Source organism: Rhipicephalus sanguineus, chromosome 8 (assembly GCF_013339695.2).
Source record: "Rhipicephalus sanguineus isolate Rsan-2018 chromosome 8, BIME_Rsan_1.4, whole genome shotgun sequence".
Taxonomy (NCBI): domain Eukaryota; kingdom Metazoa; phylum Arthropoda; class Arachnida; order Ixodida; family Ixodidae; genus Rhipicephalus; species Rhipicephalus sanguineus.
This window is the reverse complement of record NC_051183.1, coordinates 13149189-13172031: the sequence shown is the minus strand read 5'-3', so window position 1 is coordinate 13172031 and position 22843 is coordinate 13149189. Positions and strand designations below refer to the sequence as shown.

General features: G+C 48.0%; 1 protein-coding gene across 1 annotated transcript in view; it reads left to right on the top strand.

Moving 5' to 3' along the window:
- The first annotated feature begins 1841 nt into the window (after positions 1-1841).
- LOC119401399 (homeotic protein distal-less) overlaps positions 1842-22843 on the top strand; it is a 99477-nt gene continuing 78475 nt past the window's right edge. The window contains exon 1 of the mRNA XM_037668177.2: positions 1842-2945. Within this exon, the coding sequence (XP_037524105.1) occupies positions 2630-2945 (316 nt within the window). The 5' untranslated portion in view covers positions 1842-2629. The remainder of the gene's footprint in view (positions 2946-22843) is intronic.

Here is a 22843-nt window from a genome sequence, read left to right as displayed (position 1 = left end):
TTTGTCTAATTCTTTCTTCTCTTTCTCCTTTTCTTTCTATCTCTTTCATTTCCTCTCTCGCTCTCTGTACTCGTTCTCTCGACCATCAGAGTTATTGCATCCCACGCCGGACCAATAGACGCACGTATTATGAGAGCGAAGCAAAAGATGAAGAAGAGGACGAAGAGGAAGAAAATGACGAAGAGAGCGCGTGTCGGTTTATGATGGCGGTAGTTCTCTGTTCGCTCGGCAAGGACGAGCGGTCGGCTTAAACAACTCCGCTGTTAAAACTGAACTGAAAAAAAAAAGCTTTTTTTATGATAATTAACTAAAACCTCATATTTTCTCCAAGCCATATACGATGTTAGCTTATTATGATTGGTGCACAGCTGTAAGCGTTTGTGATCGAAAAAGTAAGTAGAAGAAAGGAACTGAAGAGCGTCAACGTTGAACTAAGTGCTTCACTTTCGAGCTCTGATATGTAGAGACAGCATAAAGGACTTGGTACACAATTTAATCGCTGAAATAAGGTTTAATAAAGCCAATGCTTCATTTGTGACATCAGAAAACACAGCCAAACGTTAGTCGACATTAGCCATCGTACAGCCAACTTATTTATTTATTTATTTATTTATTTATTTATTTATTTATTTATTTAATTATTTATACAAATACCTCACGGGGTCCAATGTCCGGAACATTGCGTCAGCGGGGTGTGTGACAGTAATAAACAAGCACTGGAAAACGGTACAAGACATAGCAAATTCAATATTACAACATAAAAAATGAATTCAAAAAGACATTGAAAGAATGGAAATAAACACAGCAAAACACGGGAGGGCAATGACAAGGTTTATATATGTGCAAAAGAAACACACTCCAGAAAAATATTTTATACTTATACAAAAATAAAACGTAAATGTAGAAAATATTAAACAGTGAAAACTAGTAGCGTTACAGCAGTAAGATAAAATGAATTCCTTTGATGAAGCACTTGTATGCGGAAATCTATGAGGAAAGAAACAAAGTTCATTTCTAAAAGCCATTGTCTCACGTATATATGTTGACAATGGTGTCAGGGAGCCCGTTCCACATTTTTATACCACGAGGTAGGGCAGGGTTGTTATATGCACATATGTCATTGTCGGTAGTGCGCGAGGGAACGCGGTAGTTGAATTAGGTTAAAAATTATCAATATCGGGGACAATTACACCCCATTAAAGGGGTTTAAAAGAGGCCCAGCAAAAATACTGTCATCAACGTGACCCACTCTTAACAGTTAGTTACCAAACGCTCCTCAAACGCCGACAGCCCTTCGCGGTTCGTGTACTCTCACGCAACTCTCACGCGATCTAATCCGAAACAACCAGTGATTGCCTTGACAACTATTTCCTCGAGAACTTAAGTATTTCGCACTTCGGTGACCAAGGCGGAAACCGGTTCCGCATTGCAAGCAATATGACTCGCGACGCTGTGCCCTGCGTCCGCCGAAACAAGCGGCCATACGGCACAAACATACACTCCGTCAGGCGCTAGCTCGCACCTACTAATGCTCTCGCCGCTTCGTCCCCCCCCCCCCTTCAAGGGTCGCAGCAGCGTCAACGTGTGCGGGGGGGGGGGGGGGGAGAAGAGCGAAAAAAGGCGGGAAGGCCGACGAGAGCGTCTCTTCTCCACGTCGCAGCAGCAGGCGCTTGCAAAGAGGCGGTCCGTACCTGCCGTTCGGTGGCGTACGCTGGCGCGGCAGCCACTCGAAACGCGCGCTGCGATTCCAGGCAGAGCCGGCCCTCGATAGAGGGAGAGGGCGTTGTCACGGAGGATGGAGAGGGCGAAAGCAGGCTCGCCGTGCAAGCCGTCGGGAAAACGCATTCGCTCCGCAGTCGCGCTCCGAGAGCGAGCCGTGAACACGCGACCGCGGAGCGCTGCGCCGTTGTTTTTTTTCCCTCACAGCGAGCACGTTCGTCGGCCTCCGTCACGAGTCAGTGGAGTGTGGAACGTGGTTTTTGTTTGTGTTCCTTTAGGTTCCGTTCCCGTCGTCGAAAAGCTGTGACACGCGTTTGTGGTGGCGAAATTGCGCCTGATCGACGACGACTCGGAAGCCAGAGAAGGACCGGACCTCCTGGACAACGTTGATCGGAACCGAAGATGGCTGCTGTGCCAATCGCGACGCTGCTGATGGCGCGATCGTCACCGGTGACGCGGTGACCGGGCGGACGTCTTCGCCGATCAGGCACCAGGAAGAAACCGGGAACATCTGCTTAGATTACTGTTGTCTTTTCGTTTGTGTTGAGTGCCACCGTCGCCGTCTAGCTCGCGTAGTGTGGGTGCAGACCAGGAGCCAAAAACGTCACGCGCAATCGGAACCTGCGAGGAAGAGGGCAAAGGACTGCGACACCAGATGTCCTAAGGAGAAGAGTGGGCCGGCTCGCTCTTTCGTGACACCCGCGAAGCCATTTTCGGCTACCACGGCCCCGGACCGCTGTCCTGGGCTAACCACCAAAGGAAGACTCGTCCGATAGTCGGCGCCAAGGGGGCGACCGACACCCGTACTTTCGCGACGCCGTCCGTTCAGGATTACTACCTCGGCGACGTCGGCCGCAGCAGCCTCACCACGCTGAACTTCACGGACTTCTCGGCCGCCTACCCGACTTCCATGTCGGGGGTGGTGGCCGACCCCCTGGACCCGGACAAGTCGGCCTTCATGGAACTGCAAGGACAGGCGGCGCCCGCTCCGCACCAGCCGTACCCTCTGCGCGCCCCAGGCTACCAGCCGCCCGGTGCGCAGGGACACGACGGCCCACCGGGGTTCCAGACGCAGGGTCCGCCCAGGGCTCCCCTGGGCGCGTACCCGTTTCCGGGCATCAACAACGGACCCCTGCACAACTCGTACGGCGGGCACCCGACGCATCCGTACCTGAGCTCGTACCCCGGTGGGCCCTGTGGACCGTGTCCTTCACCACCGAGGGACGGTGAGTGATTCTCATTGGTCCATTCGGAGCGAACGTTACGCTGAGCTTGTATCCTCGAGGTACGATATCGCTGACCTTTAGACATTTAGTGCAGCCACTTTGGCCTTAGCTTTAGATGGCGTATAGCAACGACGTCCACCGAAGGGTGCCCGTGGAAAGGTATCTGAAGGCCCAGTTGGTAGATAACCGACATTTGGGCGAGTTGGTACTGATTCGTCATTCGGTCTCGGTCTTCTCTTCGTCCTTGTTTAGAGTTGGCACATGTTACATCGATGGAAATATGACCAAATGCAAATGTGACTTCTCCCGGCAAAATGATTAAACTGTTGGAGTTGGTTTCGTTCGTTGGAGGCCGATCGTACCAACGTTTACTATAAACGTTGGATCGTACTCCATAGGCGCATGTTCGCCATCGCTCTAACATATCGCGTCTTCTTCGATACTCGCGGGGCCCGCGTCTGTGTCATTACTGTCCATCTGGAAATATACAGGGCGCAAAATGCTCAGCATGTTCTATTCATTTAAGTGATTGACTGCAAGCCCAACCCTGACAGCAAAAGAAAGCGTAAGCTATATATAATGTATATAGTTTCGTAATCTTCAGTAAGTTAATTGATGAGCTCGCGAAGTGCGTTCTTAATGCCGCCTGGTCACGCAAACGCGACCTTATATTGGCAGTTTCGTACACTGTGCTGATGTTGCAATACATCCACTTAGATTTTACCGTTTATATTTCTGCCGCTCTCAAGACCTCCTAGCTTAGAGAACGGTTTCGGTACCAGCGCGCTGTAAAAAAAGAAAGAAAAAAAAAAGATGTTCACGAACAATTTCAGTATCGTGGTTAGGGACATTCATCGCTTTCGGCTCAGTCTAAATAGGAATGCATCCCTTGTGGGAATCCCATGAAAGCTATAGCTTCGCGGAAAACAAAACCACATCACTGATAGTAGCATTGAAGAGCTTCTTTCGACATGGACATATGGATTTGAAACACTCGGGCGCTTCACGTGGCATGGGAATATGTGCGCTCAGGCAAACGTAGACACACTGTGTTTCCATGTGCGAACGAGTGCCACCAGATGGCGGATCTGGGCGCGTCCTTCTTCAGTCGGGTATAGAAATAACGTAATAGATTTTATCTGCTGGTCTAAAATCGAGGCAGGAATGAAACCTTGCCCTCCTCTAAGTATAACACATTACCATATGCTATAAAAAGAGTGGAACGTAGGGCGAAATGCTGTTTTGACAATGATATCATCGTGTTCATCTTCCTTTCTGTTATACCGTTTGATTGCGCTATTCACGGTGATAATACCATATACTATAGTTACGGAATGGCACATGAGCCCCCGCCCTATCAAGAAAGTTGGCCTTATCCATCCATCCCCTGTGGTAGCGCTTTAGGGCACATATTTTCTTCCGTGTTAACTCCACGGGTGGTGATAACGAAGGCAGGTGTTATAAGGACCAATAATAAACACAGTCAGTAAACACTAACGAGAACAGTGGCAGCAGGTGTCATGCACATTCTTTTCACAGAGGTATAGCTCGTATCATCCATCCCGGTTTCACGCTTAAATGCCGGGAAGCTTTATACGTCATAGCGTAACGGCATTTAAGCCGAAGAAGCAAGAAAGGGGATGTATTCGTACGCGCATTAGAAGAAAAAAAAAAACCTCCATGCAAATGTGCCGTAGAGTTACGGCTTTTCAACCGCATGAATGGGTGCTGACCTCTCCCGACAAGATGATTATCCAGCGCGAGGCCCCAATTACGCCTAAATGGCTTGTTTGCCTAGGTGGGAGGTAAAAAGGCGCGCGAGAGATAATGAGATCATTGATCGAGACGCTTGTTGACTCTGCGTGCGCCATTGTGGCTTGCGGCTTCCTTTTTTTTTTTTTTTTTTTTTTGTACCGCTCCTTCTTTCACTTATCACGCGAATTACGCGCGCGACGGTTGTTAGCCTGTCACTACACCCGCTTTTCACGGACAATGATCACGGGTGTGTATATGTTTGGTCCACGTGCCTTCTGGTATTTTTTTTGCATAGCCTTTTGCTTGATGTCGCCAATTCTCTGTTTCGGATTATGTGAATGAGTCGGTCAATGCCGCGAATATATACTCTTCTTGCTTAAGAATGGCGTCAGAACGGTCTAGTCGCACGCGTATGGAGATGCACACACTCAACGTTGAGGGGCACGAAATATAAACGCTATTTAACTGAAATGAACTTCATTAAATGAAGTATGGTAAAACAGAAGCATGTTTATAAGCATCTGGATCCGTAACAAAATGCTATGGATACAACAATTAGACATAAAATGACAGACAGGAGACAGATTTATGTATCAGTTTAACAGAATGTTAGCTTAGCATACACAACACAAAACATCGAACTTTTATAGAACAGTTTAGCAGTATTTTGTTAACTCTGCCATATTGTGCGTCATTTCCATTCCCAAATATTTCCATTTGATTGAGTTTTATAGTTTAAATAAAGAAGAGTCAATGATTTCGTTTTCTCGTCTTTTTTCAAGGTGTTTGAAAGGCTATCCTTTCTGACTAACACAACTTTGACTACATTTCGAACTGTAGGGCGAATGGTAAACGCACTCATTCAAGTGACGTAAAAGGCAACCGCGACTTATGTAATTTGCGAAAGCCAATGGAGATTAGCAAGGCGGGCCGCTCATCATTTTTTTTTCATTACCAGACTTCTGGTTTTGAAACCATATATCTATGAAAAACTATATTTATAAAACCTACCCCCAACTTTGCTTTCCGGTCAGGTATATCTTTTACTCTATCTCGAAAAAGCAAAACCTAGGCAAGAAACGTGTTTTTAGCGACCCTACTTGAACGGAAACATCACCGGCCACAATGTTTTCGATTGAAGCACCCCAGATATACGTGCAGCGATGTTCGTCCGTTGCGCATGCTCTTGTGGCAAGTATAACATATGGTGCGATCCTTGATGCGTATCGTACCACGTGTGGCATGTGTTGCAGGATGTATATTCGGGCGCTAAGCAATGCCGCATTTCGAGCAGCTGTGACAGCAACGTCAGGCATATATGCGAAAAGGTGTAAAACATGTACCGCACGTTATGGGAAGTCCCATGATAAGGATGCGTTAGAACATCACAAAAAAAAAAAATTAACAATAAAGCTCACAGATATAACCAATATTGTTTCGAAGAGAATGCCTTCGTGTCTGTTCGACCTGACTTGTGTAGATTGCGCACCATCACAGCATGTCCGCAGTTGCAGAACATTCGTACTCGAAGGGACATCATCTGTATATAGAACTTCAGCAACGCCGGTTTGTTATATCTACATTCTGTGTGCTCTCTTAACCAAAGGCGTCGGCCATGACAAGTCTATGTATGCAAATACCTACCACGTGTTAAAGTCAGCCGGTTCTGTTGCATCAAGAGCAATTTCCGTGTAACCACGTGCCACACACAGCTCTTGCAAGGACGTCGGCGTTTTCATACATTCCAGCAATTGTGACGTGCAGGGATCTCCCCGCCACGGCCACGCAAAACAAACTGCTCGTATCATGTTTCTCTCCGCCACCAGCGACGCACGTTACCTCTGTATACCCGCTCCCTGGCATAGTGTGCCTCGTAGTCAGACGCTGTTCTTGAGAAATGGTTGCAAGCATCCTACGACTTCGGGTGTGTTACACACCCCCTGCCGACCCATGTTTTTCTTCGATTTTCGTTTCGAAACTTACTGGCCGACCTCCCCCCTGTCTGTTTCGCGATCTCATCGACACGTATACACATGCGGCCGCGGAAGGAAGGCCACATAGCGTTTGTGTGGTGTATGCGGTACAGACATCGCCCGGAGGAGATATTTCGGCTCCACCGTGGTGTGTGTTCGTCATCTTGCGGCGGCGGCCTCTCTGGCTGGGCGCTGTTGGCTAAAGAAAAAAAGCAAGGTGCGACACGACTTCTGAGAAACGGCTCCATTAGGGGCGGTGCGGGCCGGGCTCGTTAGGGAGTGCTCGGTTTACCTGGCGCGGCCGTAGCCGCGGCGGTCGACCAGCATGCGCGAGGCGGCGGCGGTGTCGGCGCGCCACCGGTCCACCTTGAGCCATCAGCGCCAGCGCGGCATCTCGCATCTATCACACGCGTCGTCTCATGCCGCGTGTATTGTGTGCATACTGTTTGTGTGCAGGCTGGACGAGGGGGGCGGGTTTTCGCGCGGGCTTTTCGCGAGAGCGTTTGTTGCTCGCGAGGCAGTGGGGGGCGCATGAAGACGCTTTGAGGGGCGAAACACATTTAGCGGTGTATATTTCGGACGAGTTTCAGCGATGCAGTCGATGAGTACTGTCGATGAGTCGATCATCACGAACACTGCGCTTACTGCATACGGTGTTCGCCTCAAACAGAGCTTAGTCAGGATACGTGCGACAGTCGTGAAACAAGGGTGCGTCTTTAATCTAATGTGAACGTCTATCTTTAAAGAGCTAATTCCGGCGTATTTTCGACGTCCACTGATCAGAATCATGTTTTCAATATATGCTCTCTCTTGCGCTGTAATGATCTGTGGCATATACAACTGCAAGTCATTTAGTTTTCCTGAAAATGAAATTTAAAATTTTCATTGTGTGTCTTTCTGTGTGCGCTGGTATTACACACACACAAAATGTAAAAATTTCGGGGATGTGACCTCCGCCCCCCCCCCCCCTTCCGCCAACCTCTGGCTACGCCAGAGATCACGTCCTGCACTTTCATTGGCGTGGTATGCAAAGACATCGTCTGAAGTGAATGACAACAACGTCACGCACACCAACTAGCCCAACGTCGTTCCCTTATGCAAAGACGTACTGATATGCACATGCTAAATATAGTAACCTTTACAAAACCGTGAATGTTCGAAAACACTTAATCGTTAGATACTATTCTGGGTGATTGTGGCTGCTGTCGATACGTGGTCATTGAGCGGTTTCTCTGTTAACGCCGACCTCTTACAAATGAAATTTCATTATGCTTATCAAATCGTTTCACGTTTGTATAGCCCGCTTGTCGCACAGAATAGACGATTTGTTTAATCTCGCACCATACCTGCCAACAATGAGGATCCTGTTGCTGGTCCCATGTTGGGCGCCAGAAATTGGGCAGCAAGCTTGTGGCTGAACTTGCGGCAGCTTGTGGCCCAAGCTGGCCAAGATGGCCAGCTACCCGCCGTGGCAGCTTAGAGGCTAAGGTGTGGCGCTGCAGGCGCGAGGGTGTGAGTTCAATTCCCATCCTCAGCAGTCGCATTTACATGTGGGCGAAATGCAAATAACAGCTCTGAACTGCCATATTTAGGCAGGCGTGAAAGAACCCCGGGTGGTCAAAATTATTGCAGAGTCCCAGCAGTACGGCGTGCGACGTAATCACGTCGTGATTTCGGCACGTAACACCCCAGAATTTAAACATGGCCAGCTGGGGCGCTCAGGAAAAGGCATTGCTGGCAGAAATGTGCCTAAACAAGTTCTTCAGCCTAAGAAAGATAATCATCTATACATATACCTATAGCCGTCGGAGAGCTTTGTCAACATTCAATGGCGGTTGGTATAAAACGGAACTAAGTACTTTTTATAACGTGGAGATTGAGAGAATGAGGAACCGAGCCTTGAAGGACACATACACAAGACGAGAAAACTTCACGAACAACAACAGGCCCAGCACCAGACTCTTCTACGATGTCGTGGAGCTCCTACGCGGTGTACACATCGAGATAGTTGCTTGTTCGGGATCGAAAGCCCTTGCAAAAAAGTATTCTACAAGTTCGCTCACAAATATGTCGCATTTGCTCGAACAGGGAATATCGTTGATCCAACTTTTCTACAAGCGGACTTGTCTTCGTCAGGGGAGCACCTGATGTCCGGAGCAGTGTTTTCCTTCTTGAACTACACTGCTAAGGAAGGCAGACCCTGCCCTTACGAAAGGCAAGCCCCGTGGCCGAACGTTGGCTCCAGTGGCGCCATGTCGTTGCTCGACGACTTCTATAATCTATTTAAGCCTACATGCGTCTTTCCACGAAGTTCTGTCTTGTTTCGACACTCGTGTGGAAACTGCATTTTAAGGGGCACACGTGTGTCCAGTAGTAAGTACAGGCGTGAGCAGGGCACTTCAATAAGGGGGCCATGTTAAAGGGCATGGCCCCCTTAAAACAAGCTCACAACTGAATGCAAAAAAATGAAATTGAAGCGATGACGTGCTTCCCACGAAGGCCTGCCTTTGGTCCACGGATTTCTGGGTGTAAAGGTACGAGGTAAGCAGTTCTTGTACAGTGGCCAGTTCTTGAAGTGCAACATCAGGGGTCCTATAGGCTGTCATTATCCTCGAAAACCTGCATGGCCATAACCCTGAGCTTTAAACATTGTCCCGACTGAGCGAAGGTATGACATGAATAATTGGGAACCGCCAGCTTCTAGCACGAAGCCGCAAGGAAATTCCCCCCCCCCCCCCCCATACAGATTTAACAGAAAGGGAAGTCTCCAGTTGAAGAAAAATTCGTCTTGCTCCGTGGATCGCATCCGGAACCAACGCCTTTCATGTGCTGTCACGCTACCAGATGAGCTAACCAGGATGCTAGCAATCGGTAGCGTGAGAGCTAATTGTCAACAAATCGGAGCGCGAGGAGGCAGAATATTGCGAATGAGTTCTGCGGAATCCTAAAGGTATGGGGCAGATTTAAGACCCTCCTTTCAGAGACGGTAGGGGGGGGGGGGGAGGAGTGGCCATCCCCAACCCCAGGCGCGTACGCATATGGCGGAGAGAAACCTCTGGCAAGCAAGTGCGCGCGCGCACACACAGTGGTCGTTTGTGCACGGTCCACCTTGGCTGTGGGTGCAGCAGAAGCGCGATGAATGCTGGCCGCTCTGCCCCCATAGTCCACGTCGGCGATGGATTGCGTGCCCTCGCTATAGTGGCTCATCGATCACGCTCAGTGCACGCAGAACACGTGTTATGCGCTGCTCGGTCTGGCTCTGAGAGTGTGCCAGGTCGTGTATATGTGTGCCGGTGTTCTGTAGCATCCTTCTTGAGGCCAATGAGGCCAGCTGGTTTGGCAGCGCGGCCGAACAAGCAGATGATGGCCACTTGTTGATCGGCCTTGCTGCTCATGTCGGGCACGCTGCTATAGATCGTCTTTACGCGATAAGGGTCGGTATAACGTAACTCTATTCCGTTTTGTTCTTATTCCGTATTCGCCATTTTCAGGCTCAGGGAAAGTTGGCTCCAGTAGAGATATTAATATAGGAGTGTTTGGTTTGGGCAAGTTGGTGCGACATCTGCGAGTTAAACAGTACGAAATGGCGAAATGGAAAGACACAAGAAGCATGCAGACTGGTCCGTGTGTGCGAAGCATAGTCCTGCAGCACTGGTTTGTATCAGCACTGCATGATCCTGTGCCAACACTGAGCAGCACTGGTCCTGTGGGCGCGCGTTTCTCATCTATTCGTATTTCGTGCTGTTTAACTTGCAGATGTTCCTATAGCTCGACGACATCTCATCATGGGTATACTGTATGTGCAAGTGTGACGTATTTGTGAGTGAACTAGAATACGTTCCCTTTGGGCCAAAAACGCCCATTTTGCCTGTCAGTCAAACGGCAATCGGAAACAACGAAAACTTCGTGACGTCATAATGACGCCTACACGGAGATAATGGGAAATTATGCGGAAAGAATTTCAATATTAGACATAAAAAAGACAGAAACTGAAATTTGTGTCTTTTTCTGTTCTTTGGTGTTTTGTACTTCTTTGCGCTGTTCCGCAACGAGAACATTAGCTCCGTGCTCTGCTCATGCATATTTTGAATATCCCCCGTCACATAATGTTCGAATGTGAACCTGTGACGTGTTTGAATAAATAATAAATAAATAAGGAGCTCGCATCGCCGATAACACTTTTCGCGTTCATGTCATCGCGAGGTTCTTGGCGTCACAATTTTAGCGTCATCCCACCGGGTAATTAGCATGCACCCCATCGCCTTGCGTGGTGTTATAGAAAAGGATCGAGGGAGCAGAGCGCATTCTATATATATATATATGTATACGCGTGAGTAGATAAAAAAAAAAGGCTTACGTGTCTTTCTGTTTGGCTTTTTGTTTTGTTTAATGATGGAACGTACTACGCGGCTTCCGTACCGGTAAAGTGATGACGAAGGGTGAGGGGTAGTGCTTACCGAGGTCGCTGACAGGCCGCTTACGAGCGGTACTTTCGCGCGAAGCTCTTTCTTCACGCGAAGACCGTGCCACGTCGTGGCACTCGACGGGGGATCTGACAGAGCCCCCTTATGGGCACAGCGGGAGGTCCCGAAGGTACAGAGCAGCGGTCGAGCTATACAGCTTCTTAATTGAACATCACTCACATCCTTGCTTATTGTAGCCGCTGCGCCGTGTGAAAACTGTTGACGTTGTTTGCACCTTTCTTCTTTTAGGGGCGAAGCTCCTTAAGGCGGCACCCGTTCGTCCCTCGTAGTCGTAGTCGTAGTAGTAGTGCGTAACAAGTCTTACGCTTTGACCTCCAAGGTGGTGCCGGTGGGAGATTTTTCCTGTGCGTTGTTGAACAATAAAAAATTCGCAGCGTGCGCGTTAACTAAAAGCCGAATTCTTCTGTCTCTCATTCCCCATTAGCAGCCATTGGCATGTTCCAGTAGGAAACGTTAGTAGAAGCAGAAGTGTAAGTGTTAGCTAAAAGCCGACTTCTTCTGTCTCTCATTCCCATTAGCAGCCATTGTTTACCTCCAAGGTAGTGCCTGGTGAGATTTCTCCTGTGCGTGATTAAACAATAAAAATTTTGTTCAAAACGCCGTTGATTTATGAAATAAACCTACGAAAGACGCCAGATGTTTTGTAAAAGCAAAACGAAAGAACGCCAGATGTTTCTAAAGCAAAGCGAAAAGACGCCAGATGCTTAACGAAAGACACCACATGTTTTCTAAAGCAATGGTTTTCTAAACAATGAAAATTCACAGCGTACATGTAAAATTAAAGTGAGCTGCAAGTCGTCATAACTCATCGAACCTTTAGTATAAACGCGCCCGATCTCACGTCGGTGATGATGTACTGGGCAGAATTCACGGAAGATTCACGGAAGATTCACGGTTTACCGATGAACCTCCGCAGCTTCGCCCACTCATCATCATTCACTCCGTGGATATGCTGTGATTTTTTTAATGTAGCGTAATATGCGTAAACTGGGGGCATATCAAGGGACGTACAAGTAATATGCAGTACGGGGAAATAAAGAGGAACGAAGATCTGATGACGTCCGAGAACTATGAAGGTTCCGTAATTATAAGCGCGGCGGTAATTGTTTGTTGATAGATATCTAGTCGAGAAACAGCCGTGGCCAACAGAAAGTGAATTGGGCGCATCCCGAGGGTCATGTTTTCGGTGCGGTACATTTTTTCCGGTCTCACGCTTTGTGAAGTCAACATTCGGTCGATGACGTCAACGCACGAAATCGTCGCATGGTCAGAGGTGGGCCGATCTCGAAGGCAGTGCAAAACCAGGTGAGGTACAGGAAGCTTGCAGTGCCTCCGACCGTGGAGGCAGGGCAGAACGACGTTAGGTGCATAAAGCTTTAGGGAAGGGGGCGGGGGGTAGTGAATGATCAATACATTGACTGAGAAGAAAAATACGATGGCTTTCGCCTTCAAGCTATCTCAGGCGAAGGCGTAAAGAACCCTTCCCATTTTTTTGTTTAAGCGTATATAACTCCCGATTTGTTCGCAATATTGAGACCTCAGGCGCACCATGGTGGATCCGTCATTAGCTTGATGTCAATTCTTGCGCTATATATTTATAGTAAGCATGAATTTCGGTTATATAACACTCTGATAAGTAATTTGTGACAAAGCAGAGTCCGAAGTTACGGCTTACTCTTCGTTCTCGTGTACAGGCGTGTGTATGTCAAAGGTTATTTACGTTTAATTGCACTGACGCAAGGTACACGTATTCAGATCCCCTTATATCCACTGGTTGTGATTCTAGACGCGTACATTGTGTATTTCAAATCGTGTGAAAAGTAAGAGTAAAAAATTGAACAAGAAAATAAAATAATAAATTAAAGTCCATGGCGCCTACTACGATGTTTCTGACCACATGCTGGTTCGGAGACGTTACTGGAAGTGGTCCAGGGAACCTGGATTGAAAAAACACTAACAAAAAGTCTGAAAGCATCCGTTCTTTGTAAGCTTATATATAAAGCATCCCAGTGTCCTCTGCGTGGCCTTGCTTGTGCGAGCATCTTGGGAAGAGAGCGGGGTGGAGATGGGTTTAGCCGTAAAGGAAGTTGTCCAGAAGCCACGCGAGGGCTTCTGCTGAAGAACAATGGGCGTTTGTTATTGTCGTGCGAGACGATCTCTCCCATGCTTGTCGCCTGTAAGGCGAAACGTGCTTCGCATACGGCAGCTTGTCTGGAATGGATACACGAAAGAGAAGAGAAAAAAAAAAGAAAATTCACCGTGTGCGGGTAGGAAGAAGATGAAGATGCGTATCGGTGCGCCCAAGTTGACCGGCCAAGTTGCCGCTCCGCTTCCTTCCAATGCTTATCTCGCGCGCGCCCACTCACGAAGTAAGTTTCTCACGCACATTAAAGCAGGCTTCGGAAACTCGCTTTTTAGAGACTTTTGAACTCATTGCTAATGCGTTCGGGTTATCTAATTGCAATACGCTAAAGAGATAAGAACACCTGAGAGAAAAATGAGCAAGCTTGGACAAGCTCATCTTTGCAGTATACAAAAGTTATACTTGGACCGTATCCTGCTAGCAGTATGCGGAAAAAAACAACAAAAGACGAAAAAAAAACGCGTGTGCGGTAATAAGTAGTTACGTATGAAGTGAGATGTTACGATTCAAACAGTGTACACAACTTGAGCAAAAGAGTGCGTTTGTGAACTTTTCGGTGAGAAAATGGACCGCTCGTCTTAAAGATTTCTATTGAATTCAGAAACGTACGCCGAGCACGAGAAAGTACAACCGCGGCCACGTCTGTGTATAGCGCGCGAGCAGCCGGCCGCGCTCTGCGGGGCGACACCTTGCGGCAGTTGCGGCCTCTGACGTGGTGTCCCTAGGTACAGTACACTCTACCCTAGGAGCATGCGTGGCCTTATAGACAAGCATACCTGCTTTGCGCGAATGGCAACGCTGAAAAGTGCGCTTGTTTAACCGAAGATGCACGCTCCCTCAGGGCGCTTTCGGCAGCTCGATTCCAAAAGATGACGCGTTGCGAATGATAACACGCGCCTGACACAATCGTAACGTGTTATCGAGGCGCGTGTTATCAGTCGCAACGTGTCTTCTTTCGGAATCAAGGTGCTGACCGCGCCCTGAGGGAGCGTGCAACTTCGGTTAAACAAGCGCACTTTTCAACGTTGCCACTCATGCGAAGCAGGTCTGCTTGTCTATAAGGTCGCGCATGCTCCTATAGGGACACCACGTCAGAGGCCGCAACTGCCGCAAGGTGTCACCCCGCAAAGAGCGGCCGGCTGCTCGCGCGCTATACACAGACGTGGCCGCGGCTGTACCTCTAACATATATGTGCCTGGTCACAAGTGACCCACTGCTGCTGGCGTTTCGGTGCACAATTTGAGCAAAACGGTAACTTGTGGCACTTGGTTTTTCCGATCGATATCCCCATATAGGAACGACATGTATATGTGGAACGAACTCATGTGCCAGTCTAGGGCCTTTGAGATGAATATGCATGACGTTGAATTTTATTTGAGTAAAACTTCACGGAATGAATAAGAGGTCGCGAGAAGAAACGCAAAAGTGTTTCAATAAAGGCTTTTGTAAGGCTAAGCTAATTTACCGTAGCGCATCCGTTTAATTTAATTGTTGCTGTTTCACACCCCGAAACCCCGTTATGATTATGAGGGGCGCCGTATTGTACGGCTCCGGAAATTTCGACCACCTGGGGTTCTTTTAACGTGCACCTAAAACTAAGTACACGGGCCTGTAGCATTTCGTTTCCATCGAAATGCAGCCGGCGCGGCCGGGATTCGATTCCGCGACCTTCTGGTCAGCAGTCGAGCACCGTAACCATTAGACCACCGTGACGGGTAGCGCTTCTGTTTACATATCACAAATAAACAACGGAGGGATCAAGATCGCTCTGCGGAGAAGCCAAGGCAAACCCGCTTTACTGGACATATTGTAAAGGGGTTTGTAATGGGTGATGAGGTAGATACTAAACAGGGCGCACACGTATATACAACTTCAATCAAAAGAAAGGCAGCTGTGGGTGGTGCCGTGTGCAAATCATTTCGACGGCGGCTCTTGGCAAACAATGGTGTTCGTGTCGGGTTTTCTTTACGAGCTCTATTTTGTTTGTTGGTTGCACGTTGCACGCGTGGAGGCTTTCTTCGGCCGTGGGGGTTGGGGGAGGGTGTATAAAGAGCCTCCATTGAGGCAGAGCGAGAGAGTTGAAGTGGCGAGGAGGGCGCGCCGATTGTTGCGGGCGATTAATTGCGGCTCGAATCGTCGCACTGTAATTACTGCATTACGGGGCGTTCTTTATTATTAGCGATAGCCGTTCGTTGCTAGCGCACGCCACCTCCGCTGCCCTGACATGGCGTCGAGTATGTAGCACTTCCCTCCGGTAAGCGCCACCTATGTGGTCCGGGTCGAGAAAGTGTTGAAGGCTGCAAGTGCATGCATGGCTGTAAAGCTATGCTTTCATTTTCTTTGAGCGTTTCTCATCTCGTGATAGTAATTCAGTGCCTGTAAGTGTTGTCAGTGTATCATCAAAGGCAGTAATAATGTTAAACTCGCGTGTGGTTCGAAAGCACCGTGCACGTGGGCCCTAATGTATGTGACGTATTCGCAGCGCATCTCGGCCGCTGAATTAAAGTGTGCAAGAAATGTGATGTGCGCTGTGCGGCGTTCGCATGCTGTATTGATCACTTAAGTGCATTAGGAAAAGACTAGACAAATAAACAAATATGAAACTTAGCAAAAAAAAAAGCGTGTTATGCCCATACATTTACCCTTGTTCTTAGACTGACGCTGTACTTTGCGTTGAGGCCATGAAAAATTAAGGTTGAAGGATAACCCTCATTTAGCTCGTATAATGAGTTTCTGTGACACATAACTTGGTTCATGTATGTTAATTATCATCATTCATTTCGCTCGTTGTCTTTTGAGATGCCGGGGATAAACTTAAATCAAATGCGGTCATTAAAAAAAATTTAAAACATAAGTTTGGCCATGTCTGAATTTTGTTGAGCTTTTTAGCGCGAAATTTACACAAGAACGGTACAAATATAAGAAGAAATATAGCGCCGCTTGCGTGTCTACGTCCTTACACTGTCCCTATGCAATTTTTGTGCTAGAAATCTCACTTGAAAGATAAAATGCGCTGCAGGGTCGCTTTAAGAATGTCAGACCTGTGCAAACGAGTTAATCATTCACAGTAAAGCTGACCGTTGGCGCCCTTGCCACAAGTACATTGACTCTATTCAGTGTTAGAAACATCTATATTAAGTGCCTCTAAAATGAATAGAAAAATGCAATTCCTTATCAGGCTCGGAAACCTTTTTTTTTTTTTCGTGGAGGGGGATGTCTGACCTTAGGATGATGACTGATTATGATGGTGATAATTGTAGCGAGGTGGTCAATATAAGTAATATTCAATTTAGTCCGATTCCAGTGAGCGTCTAATGCACAGCGCAGCAGGGAATACCGACTTCATGAGTTCTAGAAGAATCCGCTGGTGGATTATAGTTGGTACATGTCTTCACATACAAATTATGTTCAGCGCAAGAACGAAGACAAAGGGAAGAAACATAAACGACAGCGCCAGTCTATGTCGTTCACGAGTTCGCCACGTTCCATATATGGCCTGGAACTGCGCACACAAACATTGGGGGGAGGGGGGGGGGGACATCCCACTTGCCATTCAGAAACGAATCACCTTGCACATTGCTATCACGCCTTATTGCCTCTATATTATCAGTCTGCTGTTGAAAAAATAAAAGGCAACGAAAACCAACAATTGTTTTCTTCATCACATGACAGGTTTCTTCCCTCCGTGTATTTTTTTTTTTTTTTTCGCACCAACGACGACGCCTTCTATCGCGTGAAACACCGGACAGCTTTCTCGTGTGTGTTGGCCGTCGTTTAAAGTTTTTCTATTCATTCCTTTTCTTCTTTCTTTTCTTTTTCACCGCTGCATCGGGTCGCACTTCCAGCTCGTTGCGTATTCCGGTCGAGTCGCCGAAGTTCGGCTCGGCCGCGATTGAGTCGTTTCCGTCGCACGGGATGGTCGCACGTTCGAACGTGTGCGTGTTCTTCGCGGCTACTTATCTGCCCCGATTAAGATAAGCTACTGTCGAATGGACGCGCGCGTGTCGACGGCTTTGCCTTTCTCAGAAAAGGTGCCACTGTTTACGCCTTGTCGGATAACTTGTGCGCTGCATAACGATGCGCCTTTTGGACAAAAGAAAACGTATCCAATAAACCGATGGGTGGTTACTTTATTTAAATCGGAAAAGGGGAGGTCTCTGTCTGATGCACTGCACGGCTAGGAAAAAAAAAAAAAAGAGGAGTTCCGTTATTCTTGACTCGTCACGTATTTGACTCTCTTTAAAGCAACGCGTTAATTCCCTTTTGGGCCACACGACTCTCCGACGAGAGTACAAAATCTCCAAGTTCACGTATCTCTTTAAAGGTAGTCATATACGTGGAAGTCAGGACTCACACAAAAAAAAAAGAGTCAAATGACCTTCTTTTTTTCTTTCATAAGGGTGTGACTGTCAACACGAACGATGCAAAATGTCAAGTGACCAGAGATCATAGCTTCATGATGTCGCCATCAGTATTCATCACGGCGTCACCAACCGCCAAAATTGGACCTCACACAGTATGATGTCACATGATGACGTCATTGCGCGAAATCACCGCATGGTGGGCCGATCACTGAGGTAATGCAAAACTAGGTGAGATGCAGAAAACTTTCTTGTGTGTATGTGTGTGGCGGGGGGGGGGGGGGGGGACAAGATGGCTTTCGCGTTGCAGTCATTTTAGCCAAACAAGGGGCCGTGTGAATTTTTGAACTCGGCTAATCTCCAATTCGCGAGCATCAAGCTTTTACTGACATTCGCAGATGTATTGTGCAATCTTAGGGCGCCCTATGCAATCAAATGTGTGAAGCGCACCTCTTGGCGAAGTGCTGAATTGAACGCTCACAGTGTCCGTAAAAAGAAGCGTTACCGGTGTGCAGAAGAACCATGCTTTTGCTCGATAAATGCGCCATCAACGACCCGCCGGTCTGCAGGTCAAAAAGCGGTCCATGCATCTCATGGAGAGAGTCGTGTCGTTCGTACGGGATGCGTTCATGGTGCCATGCTCGGTTCTGAGTAACGGTGTGTGTCTCTGTGTGTATATGCGTATAGTCGAGACTGGAGGAGGCGTGCTGCCATTTCCGACCGCATCACACTTGGCGTATAAAGTGCGCGGGACGATTAGCGACGCCTGGAAAAGGCCCAGCGCACCATAACCGTTCCGGCGCATCCGTCCAGACTTTTCACTCTCTCCCTCACTCTTTGTGCCGGCACTTCCATTTTCATGCTTGTTTTTGTGCTGTTTGCCCGTCTAGCGCAATAGGCGACGACCCTGACTTTGTGGAAACGGCAGCTTTTTTTATTTTGTGTCCTTCCTGTTCGCGGTGCCCTCCCATTCGCTTTCGTTGTTCGCAGTCTCGTCAGAGCAGACCAGTGGGTCTGTGGGACTATATACCCTGGCCTCTCGTGCGTGGTTTCCGAGTCGTGATGGTCAGCTGCATTCCTAAGGAAGCGCTGCCCGTGGTCCATACCATGGAAGTGCTTCATCGTATAGCCGTTGCATGACGTTTTTTCTTTGGCCACGTTCTAAGCAGGAGTCCTTTTCCGTTGCTGCTGTCTTCTTGGCACAAGGCAGAGCGAGTGACGAAGGGAGGGCAGCAACAAAGGTGGAAAGGGTCTCTTTGTGCCCGACCGTTGTTCGCTTGCATTCGCGGGCGCTGAAGCGGCGATGACGACATTTTCATCCGGGAGGACGGCGTTCCTGCACGTCAGCGTTTGCGGAGGAGCACGTGGATGGAGAGCTAACGTAGCCACATGGTTTACCGAGGCGTCTATAGTGTCCCAAAATGATAATAACCGCCAACCATTAGCTTGTCTATAAAAACGACATGTTTTGTTCCGGACAGCCGGGTACCCGCCGCGGTGGTCTACTCGTTATGGTGCTCGACTGCTGACCCGAAGGTGACGGTATCGAATCCCAGCCGCGGCGGCCGCATTTCGATGGAGGCGTGTGCTTAGATTTAGGTGCAATTTAAGACATTCCAAGTGGTCGACATTTCTGGAGCCCTCCACTACGGCGTCTCTCATGATCACAGCGTGGTTGTGGGAGGTAAAACCGAAGCAATTATTATTAGGTCTGCCGGGAGTTCACCGTGAGACATATAGAGCTGCATGCTTCGTTGTGCAAGATGGGAATATTTATCGTACGATAAAACACGACATGGAAGAAACTGAATTAATAAGACCGACGTTTCAGGGCGGCACCTTTCGAGGGAAAAGGCGGCGGTTGGTACAAAAGAGGAAGATGGAACGTGGCCAGGAATTCTTTCCTGTGCTTATAGTTCGGACGATGGGTATAATTGGCGTAGGGGCCACGAAAATATCAGAGACCTGTACAAAAGGAAGCGCGCACGTGTGTATCCGCAGTGTGCAGAAGGTCACTTGAAACAGGCGTGTTGACAGGTCATCGATCATGGTACTTCCCCAAGCGCTCGTAAAGTCGCGAGGGAGTCCGTTTGACGACCACAGATGCCATTATATATATATATAAAAACGAAATTCCCATCGTGTTGCAAACAGTGTAAAGCCCGCTTGTGCATGATTGATCATATAGATACATATACACAGCAACTTTTAATGGTAACCCCGAAGACGTAGGCCTGGTTTATCGCCTGGTTTGCTGCTCTATGTGTCAGGTGATGACTGTGGCATACACAGCGATCACATAAACACAAAGTAATTTGCACAGTCACAAACACACATATATATATATGCAAAAGAGTAATACATAATGTTTTGTTTAGGTGTTCAGTCCTTGAACACCAACCACGCCTTCAGCAGAGCCTGTGGCCCGTGACGGGCAGAGGACGTGCCGCAGCTCCAAGCTCAAGCCGCGTTCCAATTGTAGTGCTTGCTTCAGAATCTTCACTCTGCATCGTAACGGGAAAAATTATGACGTGTTTTAAGTCCTCCCGAGCGTTACACGTGGTGCACATGCAGGAGAGTCCGACTGTTAAATCTCGAGGTTTAATAGTGGAGGATATAGCAGGCAAGATGAAACATGCATTCGCCGAATCAGGCTCGACTACCTCAACTACAAGATCAATAGGAGCGATGCACTGACCCAATTCGAAGTTGCATGGTCGGTCTAGAAGAGTACTTAAAATTGTATATATGCTGATTTCGTGGATAGGTCTTACAGCACTATATAGGCTGCAACTCATGCCCCGACGCTTCACTTGTTGATGCCTATCGTCACCTCATATCATGGAGGAACGGGTCTCGACAACATTCTATCTCGTCCTCCAGACTGAGCACTCCTCACCCAAACGATCACCCCGCCGCTGCACCCATACAGACAGAAAGAGTGCACTGTTCAAGACACACCTGTAGCAGCAAGCGGTGTATACATATATACCTGCACGCTTCCGATACACACACGCACTGCAGAGTGGTGGGCTTGGCTGAGGAGATCCTCCTGCTTACCATTAGCGGCCGAAGGGGGCAGGGTCGACGGCGCATGGTTTTCCAGCACCGTGACGCTCCTGACCTGGCGACTGTGCGCCTTGCATGCGGGCCAACATGATGCCATCGTCAGTCGCCACAGACGTCGGAAACCATTAGGACCCGTCTCCGGAATCTCTTCGAGTTTTTTTTTTCTTCCTCTTGAATTTCTCTTCCGTTTTGTTTCTTTGTTTGTTTTCTCGATCATTCCCATGCCCATCGCCGGCTCTTGGGGAGCTAGTCTCTGGCAGTACCCGATTCCACGTGTGTGAATATTTTGTGTTGGCTTTTGACTTCCAGTCGCGTGAAGGCTTCGCGATTTCTACATGCCGTGACGAGGTGAGCGCATGCCCTTTGCGCGAAACCATTTTCTAGGGAAAAGTGTGTTCGTGCGTACAGCGGCCGACACGCCCGTTTGAAGCGAGCAAGGAGGTGGGTTCCGTTTATGACTGTGTCGAGTCGCGAGTTGTCCGTTGTTGAGTCACGTGGTGCTCACTTACAGGCACGTGTATCTGCCGCCGCGAACCTGAGCGTATACCTAACACCGTGCACGTTGTACACGCTGTGTGTCTTGAAAACCGTTCCCTTGGAACAAGTACACGTCACTCGTACAATCGGCGTCAATAGTTTAAACACCATGAGGTCTGAGAAATCTTTGCATTTCTCCGCAATGTGTGACGGTAGTCGCTCGAAATGCACAGTACATGTTGTTGGCGCGTTAGATCAAAATGCAAGGCACCGTCTTGAAGCAGCGGGAATATTCACCTTCTTCTTGAGTCCCGTAGTGCCTAAACTTTGGACGCCGACTGTACATATACAGCGAAATTTGACAGCCCTTTTGCTAACACTATAAGGAGATCGCAGGTGAAAAGCGTATGCTTTCGCGAGATACTCAATAAATTGCTTTCACTTTGTCAGTTAATTGCTTTGTCCCCTGCCCCTCCCCTTCCCCTCCCCCACCAATTGGTGGCGAAGACGTCAGATGTCGTCATAACTTGGTCACGTGACTTTTGGCACGATTCTTGTTCACGATGCCGCCGGACTTTCTTACTCTTGAGGCATACACAAGGCTTTCGCCTTAACGTTTCAAGAAAAATGAAAATTCCGAAGGTGGATCATATTGCTTCAGACGAACAACGCATAACAATGAACAGTGAGTACTGTTGTTTAATAATGTTCTCGGCACGTTCACGTCTAGATGTAGCGACGTCACAGAAGATTGGTGTGGGCAAAGCTTGCTAGCCAAATAAGCTTTTGCACCTGTATACATATGCCTTGCTAATTTCTTCAAACAAACGCACAATAAATATACCTGTAACTTTACATGTAGCAAGTGTTTACTTTCCCGGCATCAACAAGTCACATATCGAAGGGGAGCAGATGAAATAGAGTTCTAGAACGTCTTCTCTATAGAGGTGTTGCTTTGGTCCTGTGTACAAAATGACGAGCATTTTTTTTTTTTTTTCATCAGTCGTTATAAACTGCGGAATGCTCTGCGCTAAACGTGTACTAACGTAGTGCCTTAAGTTCAAGCGATAGCTGCAATTGGTGATGGTAGATGCAAAAAAAAAAAGAACTAAAAAAGAAAGAAGAGAGAGAGAGAGAGAGAGAAATAACAGCAGATAAATAAAATAGAGAAAAACAAGAAAAAAAAACGAGGCCCTTACAGATGTCTCTCGGCTGTTTCGTAAGAGCTGCCCATTAATACACGTGCACGTTATATATAGTATAGCGTTGCGTTCTGCACTCCGCACCTGTAAATTGTCGACTTTGTGTCGCGTTCGATAAACAGAACGAATATAAACGCCACCCCTCGAATATATACTGCGAGGGATGAGAACACAGACAGGCCTGGCGCACCTCAGTAGGATTCCTCGAAGCTCACTGCAGAAGAAACGCCTCGATATCGCGAAAGAAAGCAGAACAAAGCCATGTCTGGGTACAGACAGCAACGTAAAAGGAAAGACGCCGGGAGTGATAGCTGCAAACCTCCCACCTTACATGTGACAGCCTCGCAAGCTGCTTGGAGTTTCTTATATTGCTGTGTATCGTTGAGGATGAAGAAAAGACTGGGCATGCGCAACGAGAGGTATAATGCGTAAAA